The sequence below is a fragment of the Triturus cristatus genome, chromosome 4_2, assembly GCF_964204655.1.
Source record: "Triturus cristatus chromosome 4_2, aTriCri1.1, whole genome shotgun sequence".
In the NCBI taxonomy this organism is placed as follows: Eukaryota; Metazoa; Chordata; class Amphibia; order Caudata; family Salamandridae; genus Triturus; species Triturus cristatus.
The window spans coordinates 378,438,032-378,456,202 of NC_140586.1; the positions used below are offsets into that span (position 1 = coordinate 378,438,032).

At 43.1% G+C, this 18,171-nt stretch overlaps 1 protein-coding gene across 2 annotated transcripts in view; it reads left to right on the top strand.

Annotated features, from left to right (window-relative positions):
- Positions 1-18,171, top strand: part of DENND1B (DENN domain containing 1B) — a 1,072,082-nt gene that overhangs the window by 372,893 nt on the left and 681,018 nt on the right. For both annotated transcript variants that reach the window (XM_085601836.1, XM_085601835.1), the window contains exon 4: positions 15,752-15,801. In XM_085601836.1, coding sequence (XP_085457962.1) covers positions 15,752-15,801 — 50 coding nt within the window. The remainder of the gene's footprint in view (positions 1-15,751; positions 15,802-18,171) is intronic.

The window sequence follows — 18,171 nt, forward strand, 5'->3', positions numbered from 1 at the left end:
TCAGGAACTATGAAAAATCTGTGCACTCTTCAGAGTCACTCACTGAATCCAGAATGAGGTTTAAACAGAGTGTGATCCGATTCACAGTTTTATGAATAAATTCATCCAGATGTTACATGGAGGAATTTGCTTGGCTGGGGGCGCGGGTGATACAGAACAAAAAGAAAGTCGTGTGAACTCTGATTTGGGAAGTACAACCGCACTGGGGAAAAACGGTGAGGTGTGGTACCTTCTGTTACTCTCGTGGGACTGGGAGTGAGGGCCAAAGCCACAGAGCTTAGTAGGAAAGCCCTTCCATGCTTTCAAGCACGGGGTGCATTTGTGTAGCAGTGCCAAGTGTTCATAAATACATGGGCAAGACCTACTCTTTTTCAGTGACATTGTGAACGAATACCAGTAACGTGTGGCATCCCATTGACAAATCTACAGCTGATTGACAGGCGAAACAACTCTGCTTATTATGCTATGTCCCATCCAGAACTGGTAAGTTAACCGCCTCTGCAAAGAGATGGTTTTCCATGTAAAGGTATTTTAATCAAGGACTGAGGGCCAGATGTACGACTGTTTTTTGCGGTTGCAAACGGGACCACTGCCTACTCTTAAAAGAAGAAACAAACGTTTCATTTTTCTTTTTTAAATGCATCCTGTTTTCTTTTAAGGAAAACAGGAGGCATTTTCAAATTTTTTTTTTAAACCTGCTTTATTGAAAAAGCAGTCACAGACATGGTGGTCTGCTGACCCCCCCAGGCCACCATCCCTGTGAGTGGTGGCCATTCCTAATGGTTCGCAAATTGCGACCTGCCTCATGAATATTGATGAGGCAGGTCATTTGCGACCTCATTAGGAATTGCAAACAGTGTCTGAGACATTCGCAAATTTCTTTTAAATCGTTCTTTTCTAACATAATGTTTTTAAATCATTGACATAGGAAGTAACACGGGTTGCACTGTGCCAACGCCTCTAGTGGCTATGCTTTGTTCCAATTTCGGCCTATTGGTCTCTTTTAAATTGTCCTTTTTTAACAAAATGTTTTTAAGACCATTGTCATAGGAAGCATATCTTAAGATAAATATTTTTCTGTCTCTCTTTGATAGAAGACTGAAAGTAATGTACTGTGTCAAAATGAATTTACCACTATTTGCCACTATTATGAATGATGTATTATGTATGTATTATGAAGGTTTTTAGATTGTTGAATTGATGTATTTTATTTGTACTTTTATGGTATTCTTTTTTCTGTACCGAATAAAGTATTGATTGATTGATTGAGTCGCAAATTCAGAGTCGCAAAACGTTGCAAATTGTACTTCTGGCCTTAAAACGGTTTGTCAGAGAGACCACCTTCTGCTTTCTAAAACTGGGTTTGTCACCATCTCAAATGCCACTTACCTCACTTTATAGCTACTTTGCATAGCAGGCTCGATAAAGCCAGATTGTAATGGGTGCCAAGAGAAAGGAAGGAAATCCACCCCCCCGCCGCTTTTTGAACTGTGAAATTCAGGAATAATCAGGGGTTGTTGGGTCCTTGAGGCCTCTGGGTCCCAGTGCCACTGCACCAATGGAAGCTACAGCCCTGTTAGGCTACATCTACATGTGGCTCTGCCCCCAGTTCGTGCCCAAAGACTGGAAGGCAGCACAATGGCACAGGTCTTACGGTAACCAAGATGGAATTAGGCTTCTGTCAAATAAATCAAAACATCATAACTTGTCTTCCTTAAGTAGATGTGTATATTCTGAGAAATCTTAACTTTAGTGGGTAATGGTGCAAATTAACATATCCCCAGGCCACAGTTACATGAATGAGAAATGGGTAAATGAGTATTAAATGTGAGAAATTCTTAGTTGCTTTGTTCTTTCTCAGCGTGCACTGTTCAAGGTACAAAATTGGCCTAATCGTTTTTTTGTTTTGATACGGTGTCTAATTCTCATGCCGCAAACTCGATTTACCAGCTTCATAAAGTACACCGGGTGTTGTGCGAGAATTTAGTATGCAGAGCTTAGTTTTCAAAAGCATGAGTGCTTATGTCCAAAGCTATGCTCAGAAACCTGTGCCCTGCGCTGTTCAAGTCAGCACTCCGAATATCAAGGCTGTGTAGTCTTGACTCCACCTTGTGCCTCTTTAATCCACCACCAGACACTCTCTTCCCATTTATCTCACTCTTGCAGGTTCCTATGTTCTCCCTTTGTTATGACTTTTTCGTCTTTCTCTTCCACCTTTCTTGTTTTTGTTTTTTCTCACTCTTGCTCTTGGTAGATGTCCAATCGGAAAAAAAGGTGCTGGTAAATGAGTGCACGTGATCCCAACCAGCAACCTCCAGCTCCAATTAAACACTGATTGTATGACATACATTCTAAGAACTACACAATGTTTGCAAAAATGTTGCTCCACTTGAGTTAATAATAGAAAATCTCCACCCAGTGGCATTTGAGATACAATATTTATGCCAGACGATAAGACTACATTATTCTGACATGCAAGTTCACTCCAACTGCAGGAAGTGCTGAAGCACTGCAAATAAATACAAATAGTAATCACTGAGTTCTGAGCACATAGTCTTTTGCAGTGAAATGAACAAGTATCCTGTGCAAAGAGCACAAATAGTCCTAATAACCAAGAATTACCAAAAATAACTAATAACAACTGAAGTAACCACTAACTAGGAGTTCTGGAGTAGCATGCTACTCACCCTAAACTTCTTGAGGAGAGTAAACACTATATAAAAGCAGTTACAGTACAATCAAGGGGTGTGAGGAGGATGAGCTAATGGTATATTCCCCCGGGGTACATGTGGCCCCTCTGAATTTATTAACTTTCATATCAAGTGACCAATGACGGAACCAACCAGGCCCATCTTGCCAGGCTTTTCACCTCCTGTTGCAGCAGCAGTTGACCCTCACTGGTCTGTGACTTAGTCCTGGATTGACCACCACTTCTGAACGGCCTTCAGATCAGATCACTGAGTGCACAGGGGAAAATCCTGAGAGCTGCTGAGCTGCTATCCTGGACAGGGGGGCTAGAGACCTTCGAGTGATGAAAGCAGCCCTAGTGGAGCAGCAAGCACCTCTGTCTAAGGCACAGACATGATTTGCTTTTCAGCTAAATGATGCTCGTGCATAGGATTCATGTAGAAATAAAGTCAAACAAAAAACAAGCATTGGCATAGCCAATAGGTCTCGCCTTTGGGACCTTATAAGTGTTTAGCCATGCAACAGTTGCATAACTAAATACCTATAAGGTCCCAAACGCAAGACCTATTGGCTATGCCAAGAGGCCGCGAAAGTAAAAGTAATCACGGTAAAAGCGGCGCTTTAGCTCTAGGCTGGCCAGGTAGCACTTTTTGGAGCCATCTCAATAAGTCTCGCCAGACCAGCGCATGCACTGGGTCAGGCAAGACCTAATGAGACTAAGAATATTCCCACATCTAGCCAACCCTGCTTCTCACCACCTGTAGGATTGTTCAAATACTATTCTCCCTGCAAACCTTGGGGAGAGGAGTTGGCCTAACGGCTAGGGCAGTCGACTTCGAATCTGGGGAACTGGGTTCGAGTCTCTGCAATGACGCTGAACATCCTGTGATTCTCGGCACTTCGCTTAATCTCACCGTGCCTGACAAAAATGAATGTGTCCTCATGTAATGCCACTGGTAAAGCACCAGTGGCATTACATGAGGACACATTCACATTGTATAGTGCTCTGATACCCAATTCGGGTCACGTTTGCGCTATATAATACTCTATACAAACAAAAAAACAAAAAACCTAGAACAATTTCAAGAAAGTGGTTAACAGTGGGTTAATGAATAGTTCACCTTTTTTCTTAGGTTCCATATGTCCGTATATCCATTATTTTTATTCATACAAATTTTTGAGCCCTTATTTTTAGGCTTGGCTTCAAAACAGCTTTAGGTATTGTGCCACCCTCATATGTTAATACAGAGGCTTTCGGTCAGTCCTCTTCATCCACTGAGTTGCTCACGTCATTCACATTTTGCTTCTGCACACTTTAGCATACAGCATGAGGTAATGGGTCATTTGGAGAGTACATTGTTTCTCTTGCTGTGAGTGACTGTATTTTACTTGTGCACTGTTAGACCTGGCATCCTTGGCATGGTTTCCCCTAACTTTTTGCCTTCAGACCTCCTTATTTGCTGACTTTGATTTTGCTGGCCTGAGGAGAAAAGGTGTCTCTAGGGCGTGGGTTCTTCTGGAATTTTTGGAGATACTGTGTTTGTGTAAATTCACAAACCTTTTTCCTGGCCCACTTCCACCCTTATACATGGTCAAATATTTACTCCTGCCAAGGACATGCATTAATCCCTTTCTGTAGTCCATATAGGAATGGAACTCCTCCAGCATTGGTGGTGGTGCAGGGGAAAAGGCTATTGCCAATCAAAAAAGTGTTTTCTCTGTGGAGGACAAAAAGTGTTACTGCACAAATACAATTGTAGTTCCCCCCTTATGCAGTTGTACACTATGCTCGATTATTTCATTATGCATGCCGAAAGTCCTTTATATAGATGTAATCAGCAATTCTGAAACCTCACCAGAAGTTATCTTGGAAAGGCTTTTGAGTTCCTGATATTTGTAAACCTCACCTATATAGGGGTGTAAACCTACGGGTGCATAGTTACAATGCGAATATCTTTAAAAACGTGCCTGGATTTAGTCTTCTGTCCCTCTCAAATCATGCTTTTTTTTCAACGTTCTTTATAATGTGCATTTTAGCCAAATACATGATGGCTGCGATCACATCAACAAGAACAGAACACCAATCTCCTGTTAAATCGACCATCTAATGATGATTCATTTTCTCACATTGCAGGGATCAGCCAAACTCTTTTCCAATCATACTTTTATGTCGTCAGCCTTTTAGTTCTCCTGTGTCTAGTTGTAATGTGCTAAACAGCAGTTGTGTATGCAGTGCATTCGGACAGCATATGGACATGAAAACTGCATTGTTGCAAGGTTGTATTTGCATACATTAGGACATTAGAGCCAGACCAATTGGCTTTGGCAATGATTGTTTTGTTTAGTCCATAGTGGTGCTTTTGAGTTTGTTTCTCTGCCTTGTTAATGTGTAATAGGGCCACTGGAATTATGTGATTCTGTGGCTGCTGTGTTTTCTGCATGATTATGGATTTTCCACATTTGCCTCATAATTCGTCATCTGCTGCATAATCTGCAGATTTTAACATACATTTTGTTTCTAGCTCAAATGAATCAAAAGTTACAAAAAAATGTTGCAACATGTGTTCCTGCGTAGTGCAAAGCCCTTCGCAAAGGTTGATTGGTCACCTTTCAGTGGCTTATTGCTTTATTTGGTTTTTAAACTGGTACTTATGAGGGGAAATTGTTTCCCAGACAGAGTTACCGTAAGAAAAAATGCAAAATAATTAATCAATACTATCATAAATTGTGCTGCATGATACCACATAATTTGCCTTTTCTTGCTGCAAGACCGCATAATGTGGTATCCTGCTGCATAAAAAGTAGCCCTGATAAAAAAAATAAATGAAATGTGGCTAATGAAGATAACATGATTTGCCCAACATTTAAGGAGAAGAGATGTTCAACCCAGAGCCTCTTGTTACAAAGTCCAAAATGTGAGTCACTAGTCCATGTAATTGGGTCTGTTATTGTTAATTATATGCAAATATTATGGGATTGCAGCACTTTTCGGTACTCTGGACTATGACTTTCAAAAGTTTCTATTGTATGGGTTGTGGTGTTACTGCGTTGATGGCATAATCAGCTGAGCGCCCAAACATCAGAATTCTATCTTTACTCACGCCTCGTCAGTAAACTAGGAAGACGGCGAGGGGAGATTTGTTTATTAAGTTTTGGGGCATAGATACAGAGGACTGGTTATTGTGATTTCCTTCCTAGCTTCTGCAGTCACTTGCTCCAGGGCAGTTTCATGTCGTTGGCAACACATTTCAAGATGGTAATACCTGTGAGATTGATGACACAAACTGTGGCCAAAAAGAACACAATTCTAAAATAAGTTAATCCAATAAAAGCTGCTGATCTCAAGATGACTCCTATATTGTTAGGGGTTGTCGTAAAAAAAAAAGGCTGGGAAAAAGAGATGAGGTTAACAAGAAGCATCTGCAGAAATGGGTACTTTATTTACAGACGCGGTGGTGGGTGTCCAACATTGGTCCATGAGCTCCAAATCCATGCCGGATTTGCAGTCTATATACTTAAAACAAATTTGCATACAGACAATCTAGACTGATGTCATGGGCAGTACTTTAAATGGGAAAATAGATGTGCAGGTACTCACTATTTAGAGTGTCCGTTTGCACATGAGAAGTGTCAGTTGTCTCCCATCAAATGCGTTGCAGCAGTGCTGAAAAGTGCAGGTACTCAGTACCTGCTCATTTAAAGCACCGGCCCCAGCTCTCCTGGACTCTCACTGACCACCCATGTCACCCTCCTGGGCTCACATTGGCCACCCAGGAGCTAAATGACACCTGTGTTTAAAGTGGAGCATACCAAGGGATCTGGGCCTTGTCAAGCACTCTAAAAATGACCCAATGCATCATGCTTCGCTCTCTGTAGGACTGTCTCCCTTTAAAGAAATATGATTCAAAGCCTTCAGGTTCGTTATAGGGTATTCCCGGATAGCAACCAGGCCCGTTAGCTCATCAGTGAGACTTAAACCAGGGGAAGAGATCTTTTAAAAGTACTTCTGATCCAGCAAACACCCACGTGGCTCCATTAAATGTGCGTTCCACGGTGCTCTGCCCCCTCTGCAGTTGAAGCTGGAGTTTGGTTGAGGACACACTGGCAGCAGAGAGCGCAGGCCCAAGTTCTCTGGTGTCCTAGGCTAGTGCTACCCCCCTCCCCGGCACGAGCCCCTCCTGCCCAGCTGCTTCCAGAGCCTCGTGCAGAACCCGTGCTCTCACGTTCCCAACAGAGGCTTTCACGTGTTTTTCGAGTCAAGAGCCCCCGTTGGAAATACCATTTGCCCAGTGACAAAGGGTTCCTACTTTATCCAGTATTTTGCCTTTTTTGATACGTGGTTAATAGCTATTGAATATTTTTACTGTAATCTTGGAGCTAGACATTGTTCTTTAAATATGATAATTCGTTTCAGCTGCCATTTCTACGTAACCAGTAGAACCGCCATTGCGTCCTCCGTTGAGCACGCGCAGTTCAACGCCCCGAGCAGATATGCTGCGAGTGGGCCGCGTAGAAACCGTTTGTAACTGGTCTTTCCACCACAGCGGGACATGCCGCCCCCTGGCACGTGACTGCAGTGCTAATTGGGAAGTCCTGCTCAAAACGATTTTCATTTCAAGATTCAGTCTCTGTTCAGCTAACACTTCCCTCAAGCAAGGGGCGTTTCTTGTCACCACATCAACGATTTCCTGTGCAGGTTTGTAAACCGCACATCATCAGAAATCTAAAGACACACAACAATGACATTCTTGTCGTGTTTTTATAAGGTGTGCATTTTTTATTGAATTAGAACTCTGTAGCAGCTGAGAAACTTTGTGGGCACTATTTCTTTATTTTTTGTTTTCTTGTGGTAGCCAGAAAGTATGAGTGTAGTGTACATTTGAACAACATTGTGTGTGGAATTATAACACCAATAACTATCGGTTACCCAGCTAAGAGCAGAGGTTAAAGGAAAAATGGATGCCTTGGCTCTGACAATAGCTTTATCCACAGACCCACAGTCTGCATGCAATTTTGGAGCAGTGCAATTAATTTCTGTTCTCTTGGTAGACCTATGACATGGAACACATTCAGAAATGTCTTTCTGTTTCCAAACCAGTAGAGAGGATGTGAGTACTGACAGAACAAAGGGAGGCGAGTGAGCAGGAGAAAGATCGGTGGAAGTTAAAATTGGGGGGGGGGGGGGGTGTAAAACAGAGGAAAGGGACTAGAGAGAAAGAAGGAGAAGGGGCTGGCAAATGGAACAAGGCAGAAGGGAAGGTGAGCGCTCAGGTGGTTAGGGGCATACTGTACTCTGTCTTCTATTTCTTAGCTACTGACTTGGTTAGCCCTTGTCTCGTGGAAGTTATATGTCTGGTGGTCTTGATCAGTATGAGTTTAACGGTATCGTGTTCCCTCCCCTTAATTTAGCTTCCTTACATCAAAGTGCTTTTTTATGCTATATGTGGATATGTATTTAGGTGGTACTTCTATAGTGTGAACCTAGCCGGATAGCAAGGGAGCGCTGTACATGATCAAAAGCAAGATTAAAGTCCTTGAGTAGTAAGGAAGGAAGCCAGGTTGTGGACGGGTAATGTATTGTGATGTAGTCCTCTTTAAAGAGGTGTGTCTCAACACTTTCCTAAAGTGGAACAGTGTTGGTGTGGTTCTGATGGATAGGAGGGTTGCTGTTACACCTCCTGAGTGCATAGATGGAAAAGGTCTGCGGTTTTTTTACACCACTTTGACTGTAACTGATGTTTCCTCCCTGTGGGTGTGCCGAAAACCACTAAAGATGGTGCACTTGTCTGTAAAATTAGTAAGGGTACTGGTTGTGATAACTTTGTAAATGATACAGCTAGTTTTGAAGATGGTCCAGTAAGGGGGAACCAAAGAAGTCCCATGAGAATGGGAGTGATGTGATCTCTCCAGCCCTGTATGAGACTTGCTGTGGCATGTAGGATGACACTAATGAGAAGCCAGTGTGGAGTCTGGAAGGCCATGGAGGTTGGCATTAACACCATCCAGATGCAAAGAGTACAAGAGTTTGAACAGGAGTTCTGAAGTTGCTTTCTGGAAGAAACTGTTTGACTTTCTTTAGAAGAAAGTGCTGGTACCAGACATTCTGTTGTTTTGATAATGTGTTCTTTGAGGGCGAAGTTTCTGTCCAGGTCGAATCCAAGTCCTTGGCATTCAGTAACATTTGGGGTTCAAAGCCAACAAGGTTGTTTCAGTGAGCCAGGTTTGCAGTAGAGCTGGGCGAACCAATGAAAGCTTGAGCCGGGCTCGAGTGTGAAGCCTGGCTCTGGCTCTGATCATGGTCCTGTTGGAACCTCGAGACCATAATGAGCTTAGCTATCCTGCGGCTTCTGCCTGCCAATCCTGCTGTACCCTCATGCACAAAAATGTAGAAACAAAGCATTAATGTTAGATGTAAAAGGTGGAGACAAATTAATACCCATTTAGTAGCTGATTTGTACAGTAAAACCCAAAAATCTGAAGTAATCCCAGTTTCCCTGCGTAAAGAAAATGTGTGATCTTGGGCAAATATTTTATTTTATTGATCCTCCTTTTTCTCCATTATCGCATACCTTCAAATGCGAGAGTTCAGAATACCAGCTGCAATGGAGTAGCCAGAAAATGAAAATACCCCAACTTACAACTAGACCTCTGATGGCACAGAGAGATTAGTCCCACTCATTCTTGAATAGTTCAATTCACCCTTACATCCACCCATCTATACTTTCATCCTCCCATCCTATCAATCACCCTCCTTTCTTGCATGCTCTTTCACCTTTTGATCTCTTCACACTTTCATTGTCTTTCACCATTCCATCCATTCGCTGGACAATCCGTCCATCCATACTTTCACTCATTCATCCATAGTTCCTTCATTCCATCCATCCAGTGGCTATATCATCCATCCATCCATATATTGTTCCTTCCAGACATTCTTTCAACAATGTATTCAACTCTCCTTATCCCCTTTCTGCCTTTGTTCTTTTTACCATTCCTGCCTTTGTGCTTTTTACCTTTCCTCCCTTCCTTTCACCTATCCATTTACCCTTCCTTCTTTACCTGTTTTATCCCTTGCTTTTACATTTTCTTACTTGCGCCACTTTTCTCTACCTTCCGACGTATCCTTTCTGTTTACCAATTTTCCTTTTTTTAATCATCTTATTTTTTCTTTCTTACCCTTTCTGTCCCCCTTTACAGATGTTTTTTTTTTTAAGTCCCCATAAATGAACTTGACTCACTTAGCAGCTCTTGAGCCTATTGTCTTAGACCAGACCTGATATTAATGCGTTAATAGTAGGCTTTGCCTGCAGAATCCAAAATGAAGCTAATTAACTTTTTAGAGGGCTGTTTTACCAGGCCATGAGGCCCAGTGACAACCCCCACTTTAGCTGCTAAAGCAGCGTTGACAACGCCTACTGACCAGCTGTACAAAAATGTACTGTCTTTGATTTAATAAACTTTAGTGTTGCTCTAGCTATAAGAATGTGGGCCACATATAGGACTCACATGACGGCTGCCTTGCCTCTTAGTTCACTAATGGCACAGTAAACACGATCACATTCAACAAGTACTTCTAAGAGCAGGGCTGTAATGTGAGTATTAATTTAAAAACTTCCACATGTAAAAGAAATACACTTTTTTAATTTTGACGAGCCTTATTCGTATTTTGCATGATGTTTGTTGAATGATTTACATGGTAAACATGTTCAGGGCTCAGCTTGGCTCGAGCACGGGCTCTAGGAGCTAAGTCTGACCCGTGGCTCGCCCTCTTCATTTGTATTTGTTGGCTCACCCACCTCTAGTTTTCACTAACTTTTTTATTGTTCTTGGCAAATAATAGGAATTCTGTTTTTGTTGCGCTGAACTTCAGGTAGGCGCTGGATATACAGATGATGTACAAGCTGTGTTTGAGGCGTGGGATGCTTGAAGCAGAGGAAACTTTCAAGTAAAGTTGCGTATCATCTGCAGATTGGCAAACCTTGATGCCGTTGCCTGTGAGTGGGGTACCAAGTGGCTCCTTAGTACAGATCAAAGCCAGGCTGCATGTGTCCAAGCCCAGTAACTGTGAACATGTTACTTTACATAAGACCCAGTCTTGTGGCAAGAGATGCCTCCTCGCCAGTGCTTAATTTGTGAAAAAAAGAGTGCTGGTGTCCGCAGCTCTGCACAGAAGCTGGTGGCCGTTGCAATCAAATTTCGGCGTACCGAATACCAAGGCCGGCAGTCTTTAATTAACTACCAGACACACTCTGCCATTTTTCTTGCCCTTGCAGGTTCCTGCTTTCTCTTTAAGGAAGTTTTACAGGTTTTTTTTCTTCCTCCTCCTTTTTCTTCCTCCATCTTTACGATCTGTGTGTTTTTCCCTCTCTTGCACTTGATATATCTGATACGGGAAAAAGAAGTGCTGGTCCCCAAAAATAAGTGCCGGTACCCCACACCTGCAAGCACCGGCTCAAATTAAGCACTGCACCTCCTCACCCGTCTAGGACCTCTTGTCACTGCACCTGCTGCGCACTATTGATAGCAAGGCTTGTGGTATGATCTGTCTATGTTTATGTTCTTTTTTGAGAGTGGGGTCATACAAGTTACATGGAACATGCAGATTTTTGTGTCCAAGTCTGAAAGTTTTGAGAACAGAGAGGTGGGACTGGAGCACTTTGACCTGGCAGAGACTCACGGTGCACTGTTTCTTTATTCATCTCTTAACTAAGTCATGTTGCAAAACAACGCAGCTACTGACTACAGCCCTTTTTCAAGCGAGCTTTGCGTGGCATCTTTAGTAAATACATTCATCGGCGTCATCTCGTCATTTTAAATAGCACCTATAATTAAGGAGGACACGCGCGCCCTGGAAGCTTGGGGGGGGCTCGCCTCTATTGATCTGTGTAAACCCCGCGCGCACTGTCAGGGGAGAAGCAGTCAAGCGCTGAGCTGCTTTGTCACTGACATAAGCTGAGGTAGGATTTTTTTTGTCTCTACTGTTTATCCGCCAGTCTATAGACCTGCTGCCTGGTTGAATTTTAAAGAGTGCGGCGGTTTAAAGACTTGTCCCCCGAGGGATGCTCCTGCCAGTTGGGAAGCGAGCTCCGCTGCCTGGCGCAGGAGCGGTGTGCGCACGTGGGGGGAGGCGGCGGGCGGGCGGGGAGGGAGGGGGTGATAGAATCGAAAAGGGGGTGGTGATTTGCCGGAAAGGAAACGGCAGCGAGAGACAGCTTCATAGAAATGCAAAACGCATCAAACTATGACATTATATTGTAGCCTTTTATAAATTGAAAAAATATAATTGTGAAATGGCCTACTCTGCTAGTACGTATATAATAATAAAAATACATTGTTTTGACAGAGATTTTTATGGAACAGTTTTTGAAATTTCTGAACGTTGTAAATAACAGCTGTTGCTGGTGTCCAATTTAATGCCACTCTGTTTCCCTACTTCAGAAGGATGGAAGAGGGATTTTACCTCGTTGGGAATAAAATTCGTGGCCTGCAAATGCAGCGCTAAGCATTTAGCTCACTGAGGCATCCCCCTGGAAGGGTCGACCCATAATGTACTTTAATGTCCAGTATAAGATGTTTTCTTGTCATGATACACATGGAAGGTTAAGGGAGGGATACTTACACATGGTCTAACCACTGGCTATTGCTCGGGTAGCAATCCAACCTATCGTTTATGGTCAAGTGCGCCACTCTTGAAAAAGGCACAGCGTTATGTAAATTTGCACTGGCCCTGTTTGTTATGGGACCACTGCTTCCCACATTACCAAAGGAGGTGCCCTCCAGAAGGGCCCACAGGGAACCCAAGGCTGGTTTCAGCCATGTTAGGTCTCATCATTGAAGTATAGCCTCGACCCTCCTGCCTCATGAGCAAGGGACCCACATCTGGCCATGCCTGTGTCCATTTAGGACGTTGCACAATACACAGGAAAGGTAATTGGAGCAGTGCTTGCATTTAGACTAACAACTGGCAGTCACTCGCTGTAGCGTTTCAACCAATCGTTGTTTGCCATTGTGCCACTCTAGATAAAGGCCTACTTTAGGCATATTAAAATACTGCCTCTTTTGGGAACAGTCTATCCCAAACTGCATGACAAGGACCCCTCCGGAAGAGACCACGATCAGCCCCAAACTGGTTATGTCCTAGTTTGGTCTCAAAAGTGAGGTTTAGTTTTCATCTTGTGGCATAGCATTATTTTGCCATGGCCTACCAAAATGCTTTCCTATAGCGATGCATTCCATTGATAAGCTCGGGAAATGCCTGTGGCGTATATCCGAATGACCCTCTTCCTTGCAACCTCCATGGGTCCAGCATGACAGTGCATGGCCGGGCTTGGATATCTTTGAATGCCACCCTAAGCTCGGCACACATAGACGTATGGCATGTCGGAGCGAAAAGGAGGTTAAAGGCTGGGGCACTTGGGGCAAAAACAAGCAAGAAACACACCTCGAGGATTCTGGGTAGCCTCTATGTCATCTCTGAGATCTTTGTTCTCTATTTAGTACTAGATAACTGGTAGGAAGTATCTTTTTTGTCACTTTTGAATCTGGGAAATGTGCTGGTACAGGATTCAAAGCCAGTCCAACACATTAATGCCTGAAGTCTTTACTTCTGTTTTAAGTTTAAAAAACCGGCAGCTGTCATTCTGAAATAACCTTAGCTCAAAGTTATATCATTCTTTTTAATTTCTAACGAACAACAGTGCAACAGATTTTTAATCATGTTTTTGGGAAATTAATACTTGTGTTAATAATTAGTGATCTGTGTGTCTACTGACATTTTCATCCTTCCAAGCTTGGTGGTGGTGTGGGAACCACTGGAGTTAAGAAATAACGGTTATTTACAGAGTTACAAAACGGTGAGCTCTGTGGGGGCAAGTGCTACATTTAACATAGAGTAGAGGCTCCTCAGAGACCCTACATCCCAATAACTACATCAGCACAAATATTCAATAGCAGTATAAAAAAATAATCGATACAAATGTTAAACTATAGTGTAGAAAATCAGTGAACATTCATAAAACTATTTAAAATTATGAGGCAACTTAAAACATATATTACCTATTAAAAAAATGATTCCCATTCAATACAATGGCCATATAATGGCGCATATTGCAAATTCACAATTCCTCGAAACAAGTGAAACATATATAAAGCGTGCTCTATTATCATTATCACTGTTGTCTGCTTTTTTGACAGAGCAAGTTGTTGGTGTTCTGCCACATCCTTTCTTCCTCTAAACTGGTGTAAATGTGCCTCAGATTCAGGATCTGAAGAGTAACCCAGGCTTTTTCCTTCCTTCCTCCACAATCTTGGGCACTTTCAATTTGTTCCCACTTGCGAGGGGAGCTAATTCTTCACTTCATAAAACAATAATCTAGTTACTGTACGATGACATTGCTTGCCCTTATATGACTATTCTGTGTATCTTTGTATACTTGGTGAAACCTTAACGTAAGGCGATCAAACAGGTTGCCTAGACGAGATTGCACTTCCACAGCTCACTATACAAAACTCCCTAATGAATATATTTTAAATATATCTTCAAAAAACATTGTTGCTTCGCCAAATCGCCCTAAGGATTACTGCACACTATGGCCTGTGATTGGCACGCCACAACGGTAATGAGGTCACTGTAGGCCAGGCGTGTCCAAATCTGGTCAGTGGGAGCCAAAGACATGTCTGAATTTCAGGAAACCTCCCGAGATACATTTTTATGAGGTAAAAGAGAATCTTTTGCATAGTCCGTGGTCATCCTGAAAACCTGGCATGGATTTGATCTTCCCAGATTGCGGTTGAATTCCCCGTAACATGGAGCAGCATCTCTCATCCTGATGATAGTTTTGGATGAGGTGAGCACCTTTAACTTTTGTATGTTACATTTCCAGGTACCTCAGTGGGTTGAACGTGCTACAGAGTTCTACATAGAACTTACGTATCACAACCCTCAGGCCTGACAGGTGATGCTGTCTTGTGTCCCATTGAGTTTGATCAGATTCGAAACCTGTTCGTATCACCGAGAGATCATTCACTTTGCCATGTGCTCTGTCAAAAATCCGTACCCTTTGTTATTACCGGTGGTAGAAATAGTGGTAACTGGTCTCACCTAAGTGTTCGCTCTCACCACACAACCCTAGAACTGTTGAAATGTTGTTCATGTCTACGCAGACAACAACTGAAATCTGTCTTAATTATTAACAAAACCATTCGGCTTTTTTAAAACCCCCAATATCTGTCCTAATGTACTTAATTGCGGCAAATGACTTCATTCTGAATCCCGGGGTAGCATTCATAGTGCTGCGCTGAGTCAGAGCTAGGAAAGGTATTCAACAAGGAAATGGGGGTATGTTTTTCTTGAAATGACTCATTTCAACTGAACATGCTGTTTGTGGGAAGGAGCTGCCTTTCTTTTTTCTTTTTTCCAAAAAGGCAGCGCTACAGTTTCCTGTTTCGAGCAGCACAGAGGGCTTTTCCACCACTTTTAATTGAAAGTTATTTATTTGTTGTGCTTGAGGTGTGAATTTCGAGGGGCCGCGAAAAAAGCCTTAATTATATACATTTAATTTAATATGAACCTTTTTTTTGACCATGAATAGAAGAGGCCTTCCATCGCCCAGCGATTCATCCTCATACCCTCGACTCCGTTTCCCTTGCCTGCATATTTTTTCTTCTCGTAAATGAAAACATCGTTTGCGAGCCAGACTCTCCGAGAAGGCCCCGTGGCTAGTTTGCGGGTACAAGCAGCCGCCGCCGAGCCGGGCCCATATGGCGCGGGGCTTCTCGCAGAATCCATCTGGCCTTGGAGGCAGCCCCGGCGGAGATGTGAAGGGTGTTAGAGCCCTCACGGCCGGGACCTCCCCCTCCCGGGGCTCCCCTACCATTGCCTTTGCATCTGCCGCCGAGCGCCTGCATAATACCCTTTTAATAATCAATTATTTCAGTCAAAAATTGTTTTCTTATTCAGAAATGTGTTAATATGTAGAATCCTCAGTTCTTCTGGCGCAGTGCCGCCTGTGGTTTGCAGCAAAGCCGTTCTAATACCTCACGGTGTCTTTTTTCTTTTCTTTTACAGGAAGTGCTGCAGAGTGTGCCAAAGTTCTGCTTCCCGTTTGCCATTGAGAGGTATGGCGTAGTGGACCACTGCGTGCTAAGTCTTTGCTTTTATGTAAATATAAACTAACAACTGTGCATTCACTCACTTGTGATATTTCGTTATGACTTTATTTGTCAGTTTCTTTGAGGGCCGCTAAGTCACGCAATAATGAACAGTAGTACACTTAAAACATTATCCTATTGCCCGATCGAAGTCTGTTAAAGGGAACTTTGCTTTTAGAATGCAGAGCAAAAAGAACAATTGATGGACAGAATGCAGAACAATGTCATACATACACCCCAGGACAGAGATCTGGGCCTAAATCCATCGTTTTTTTGCTCACCATGCCGTTCCTGTTTGGACCCAGCCATATCCAAATCAGTCTTGACCCTGTGCCCAATGGGTACAGTCCAAGCATCCTAGGACCGGTTTTGCGTAGCCCTTCAGAATGCAGAGCGGCTGTAAGCATGCCCTCCTATCTTAAGGATTTTTGGGGCCCTGGGCAGGCTATATTTGGAAAGGGTGGGTGGGGGGGGGGGGGGGGGGGAGGCTGTTCGAAATAACTTTAAATTTTACTACACCGAACAATATTGAATTAGACTTTCACTAATGGGGTCATACAAAAACGTCTGAAATAAATCTTAATGGGGAGGGGGGGGGGGTTGTCACAAAAATCCACAGAGGAGGAGTGAGAGTTAGAGGTAGGGAGAGTATTTGAGATGAGGAAATATACAGAGGTCAGATAAAGATCACTTTCCCTGTGGGGTCCTTGAAAGATGGGGGCCTGGGCAATTTTCCTCTTTGCCCATGCTTTTAACCGTCTCTGCTTCCACATCTCCTGTGGAGTCGAACATGTAAACAAGGCTTTTTTGTAAGCTTGGCCTAGAACCAGCGTTCAAGTTTAGTTCATGTTTTCAAAAATCAAAATTAAGCACATAAATACACAGGAAACTGATAGTCTTCTCCATCCGTTGGTCTGTTCAAATGTCATTCAAAATTTGTTTCCGCCCACTGCAGCATACAGCTCTGAGCCATGGCTCAGCCCACTTCATCCATTGGCGGTCTTGCCCTGTGAGTCAGGGCATTTTTGCCTGATTGTATGGGCACAGCTGTCAAAAAAGGAGTGCACTTCAGTGCCAGGAGTGTTGTGCCCGTGCTGCAGGGCAACTTCTTTATTATTTGTTTTTGGCAGTTTGGACTACAGAAATGCCCTCTACGCAGGAGCCTCGGCCAAACTCCTGAAACGACTTCAACGCATTCAGAACGCCTCTGCACGCCTGATCCTTGACATTCCTCGCCGCAGCCACATCACACCCCACCTTAGAGACCTGGACTGGCTCCCCGTCAATAAGAGGATAACCTTCAAGCTCCTCACCCACGCACACAAGGCACTCCACAACACCGGAGCAGCGTACCTCAACAGCGGACTCAGCTTCTACACCCCCACCTGCCAGCTTTGCTCCGCCAACCTCGCCCTCGCCACAGTCCCCCACATCCGAAGAGCGACCTCCGGCGGCAGATCGTTCTCCCACCTCGCCGCTAAGACCTGGAACACCCTCCCCATCCACCTACGGCAGACCCAAGACCTGCTGACCTTCAGAATACTCCTCTAGACCTGGCTTTTTGAGCAGTAGCATAATTCCCCCCCCCCCCCCCCCCAGCGCCTTGAGACCCTCGCGGTTAAGTAGTGCACTTTACAAATGATTGATTGATTGATTGATATCAATAGTTTGTGGATGCTTTCACACAGCTGAGCACAATGTCTGGTTAGGGATCTTGTACTGTATATTGCTGTGTGAAATTTGTAGAGATTTTGGTAATTAGGAGTTAAGTATTATAAATGTAGAATAGATTTAAAAAAATCCTGAAATGCACTGAAAAAATAAAGGTTATAGTGACTGTATAGTGAGGTCGTGAAGCCACAAAAAATTGAATGTTTAAAAACAAAAAAATGTTTAATTCACCATTTATATAGTGAGCTAACTGTAATCAATGCTCCTACGATGCATTGCTTCTGACTTCACATATTATATCACTCATGACATGTTAAATTACATCATTGACGACATCACTGATATCACCGATGGCATTATCCAAACCAATGTTTTGCAAATTAGTCTATGAAATGGTAGTTCACTTTAAAAATTAAAGTATGTACTGAGGAACCTATAAAAATACACTATAGATTGACTATGTACATGTATGTTCATACTAATAAATAGTGTAGTATTGCGTAGAAGTCTGATTTAACATGGTTGAAGTTATATAGTGCACAATTTAGGTGCCAGTTACGTTTTAAGTTAAACAGTGCATAATTTAAACAACGGAGAGAGTGCCGCACCCTTATATGTGTTGCAGACATGTTTCATGTAGATTGCGACTTAAATCAAACTCATGTT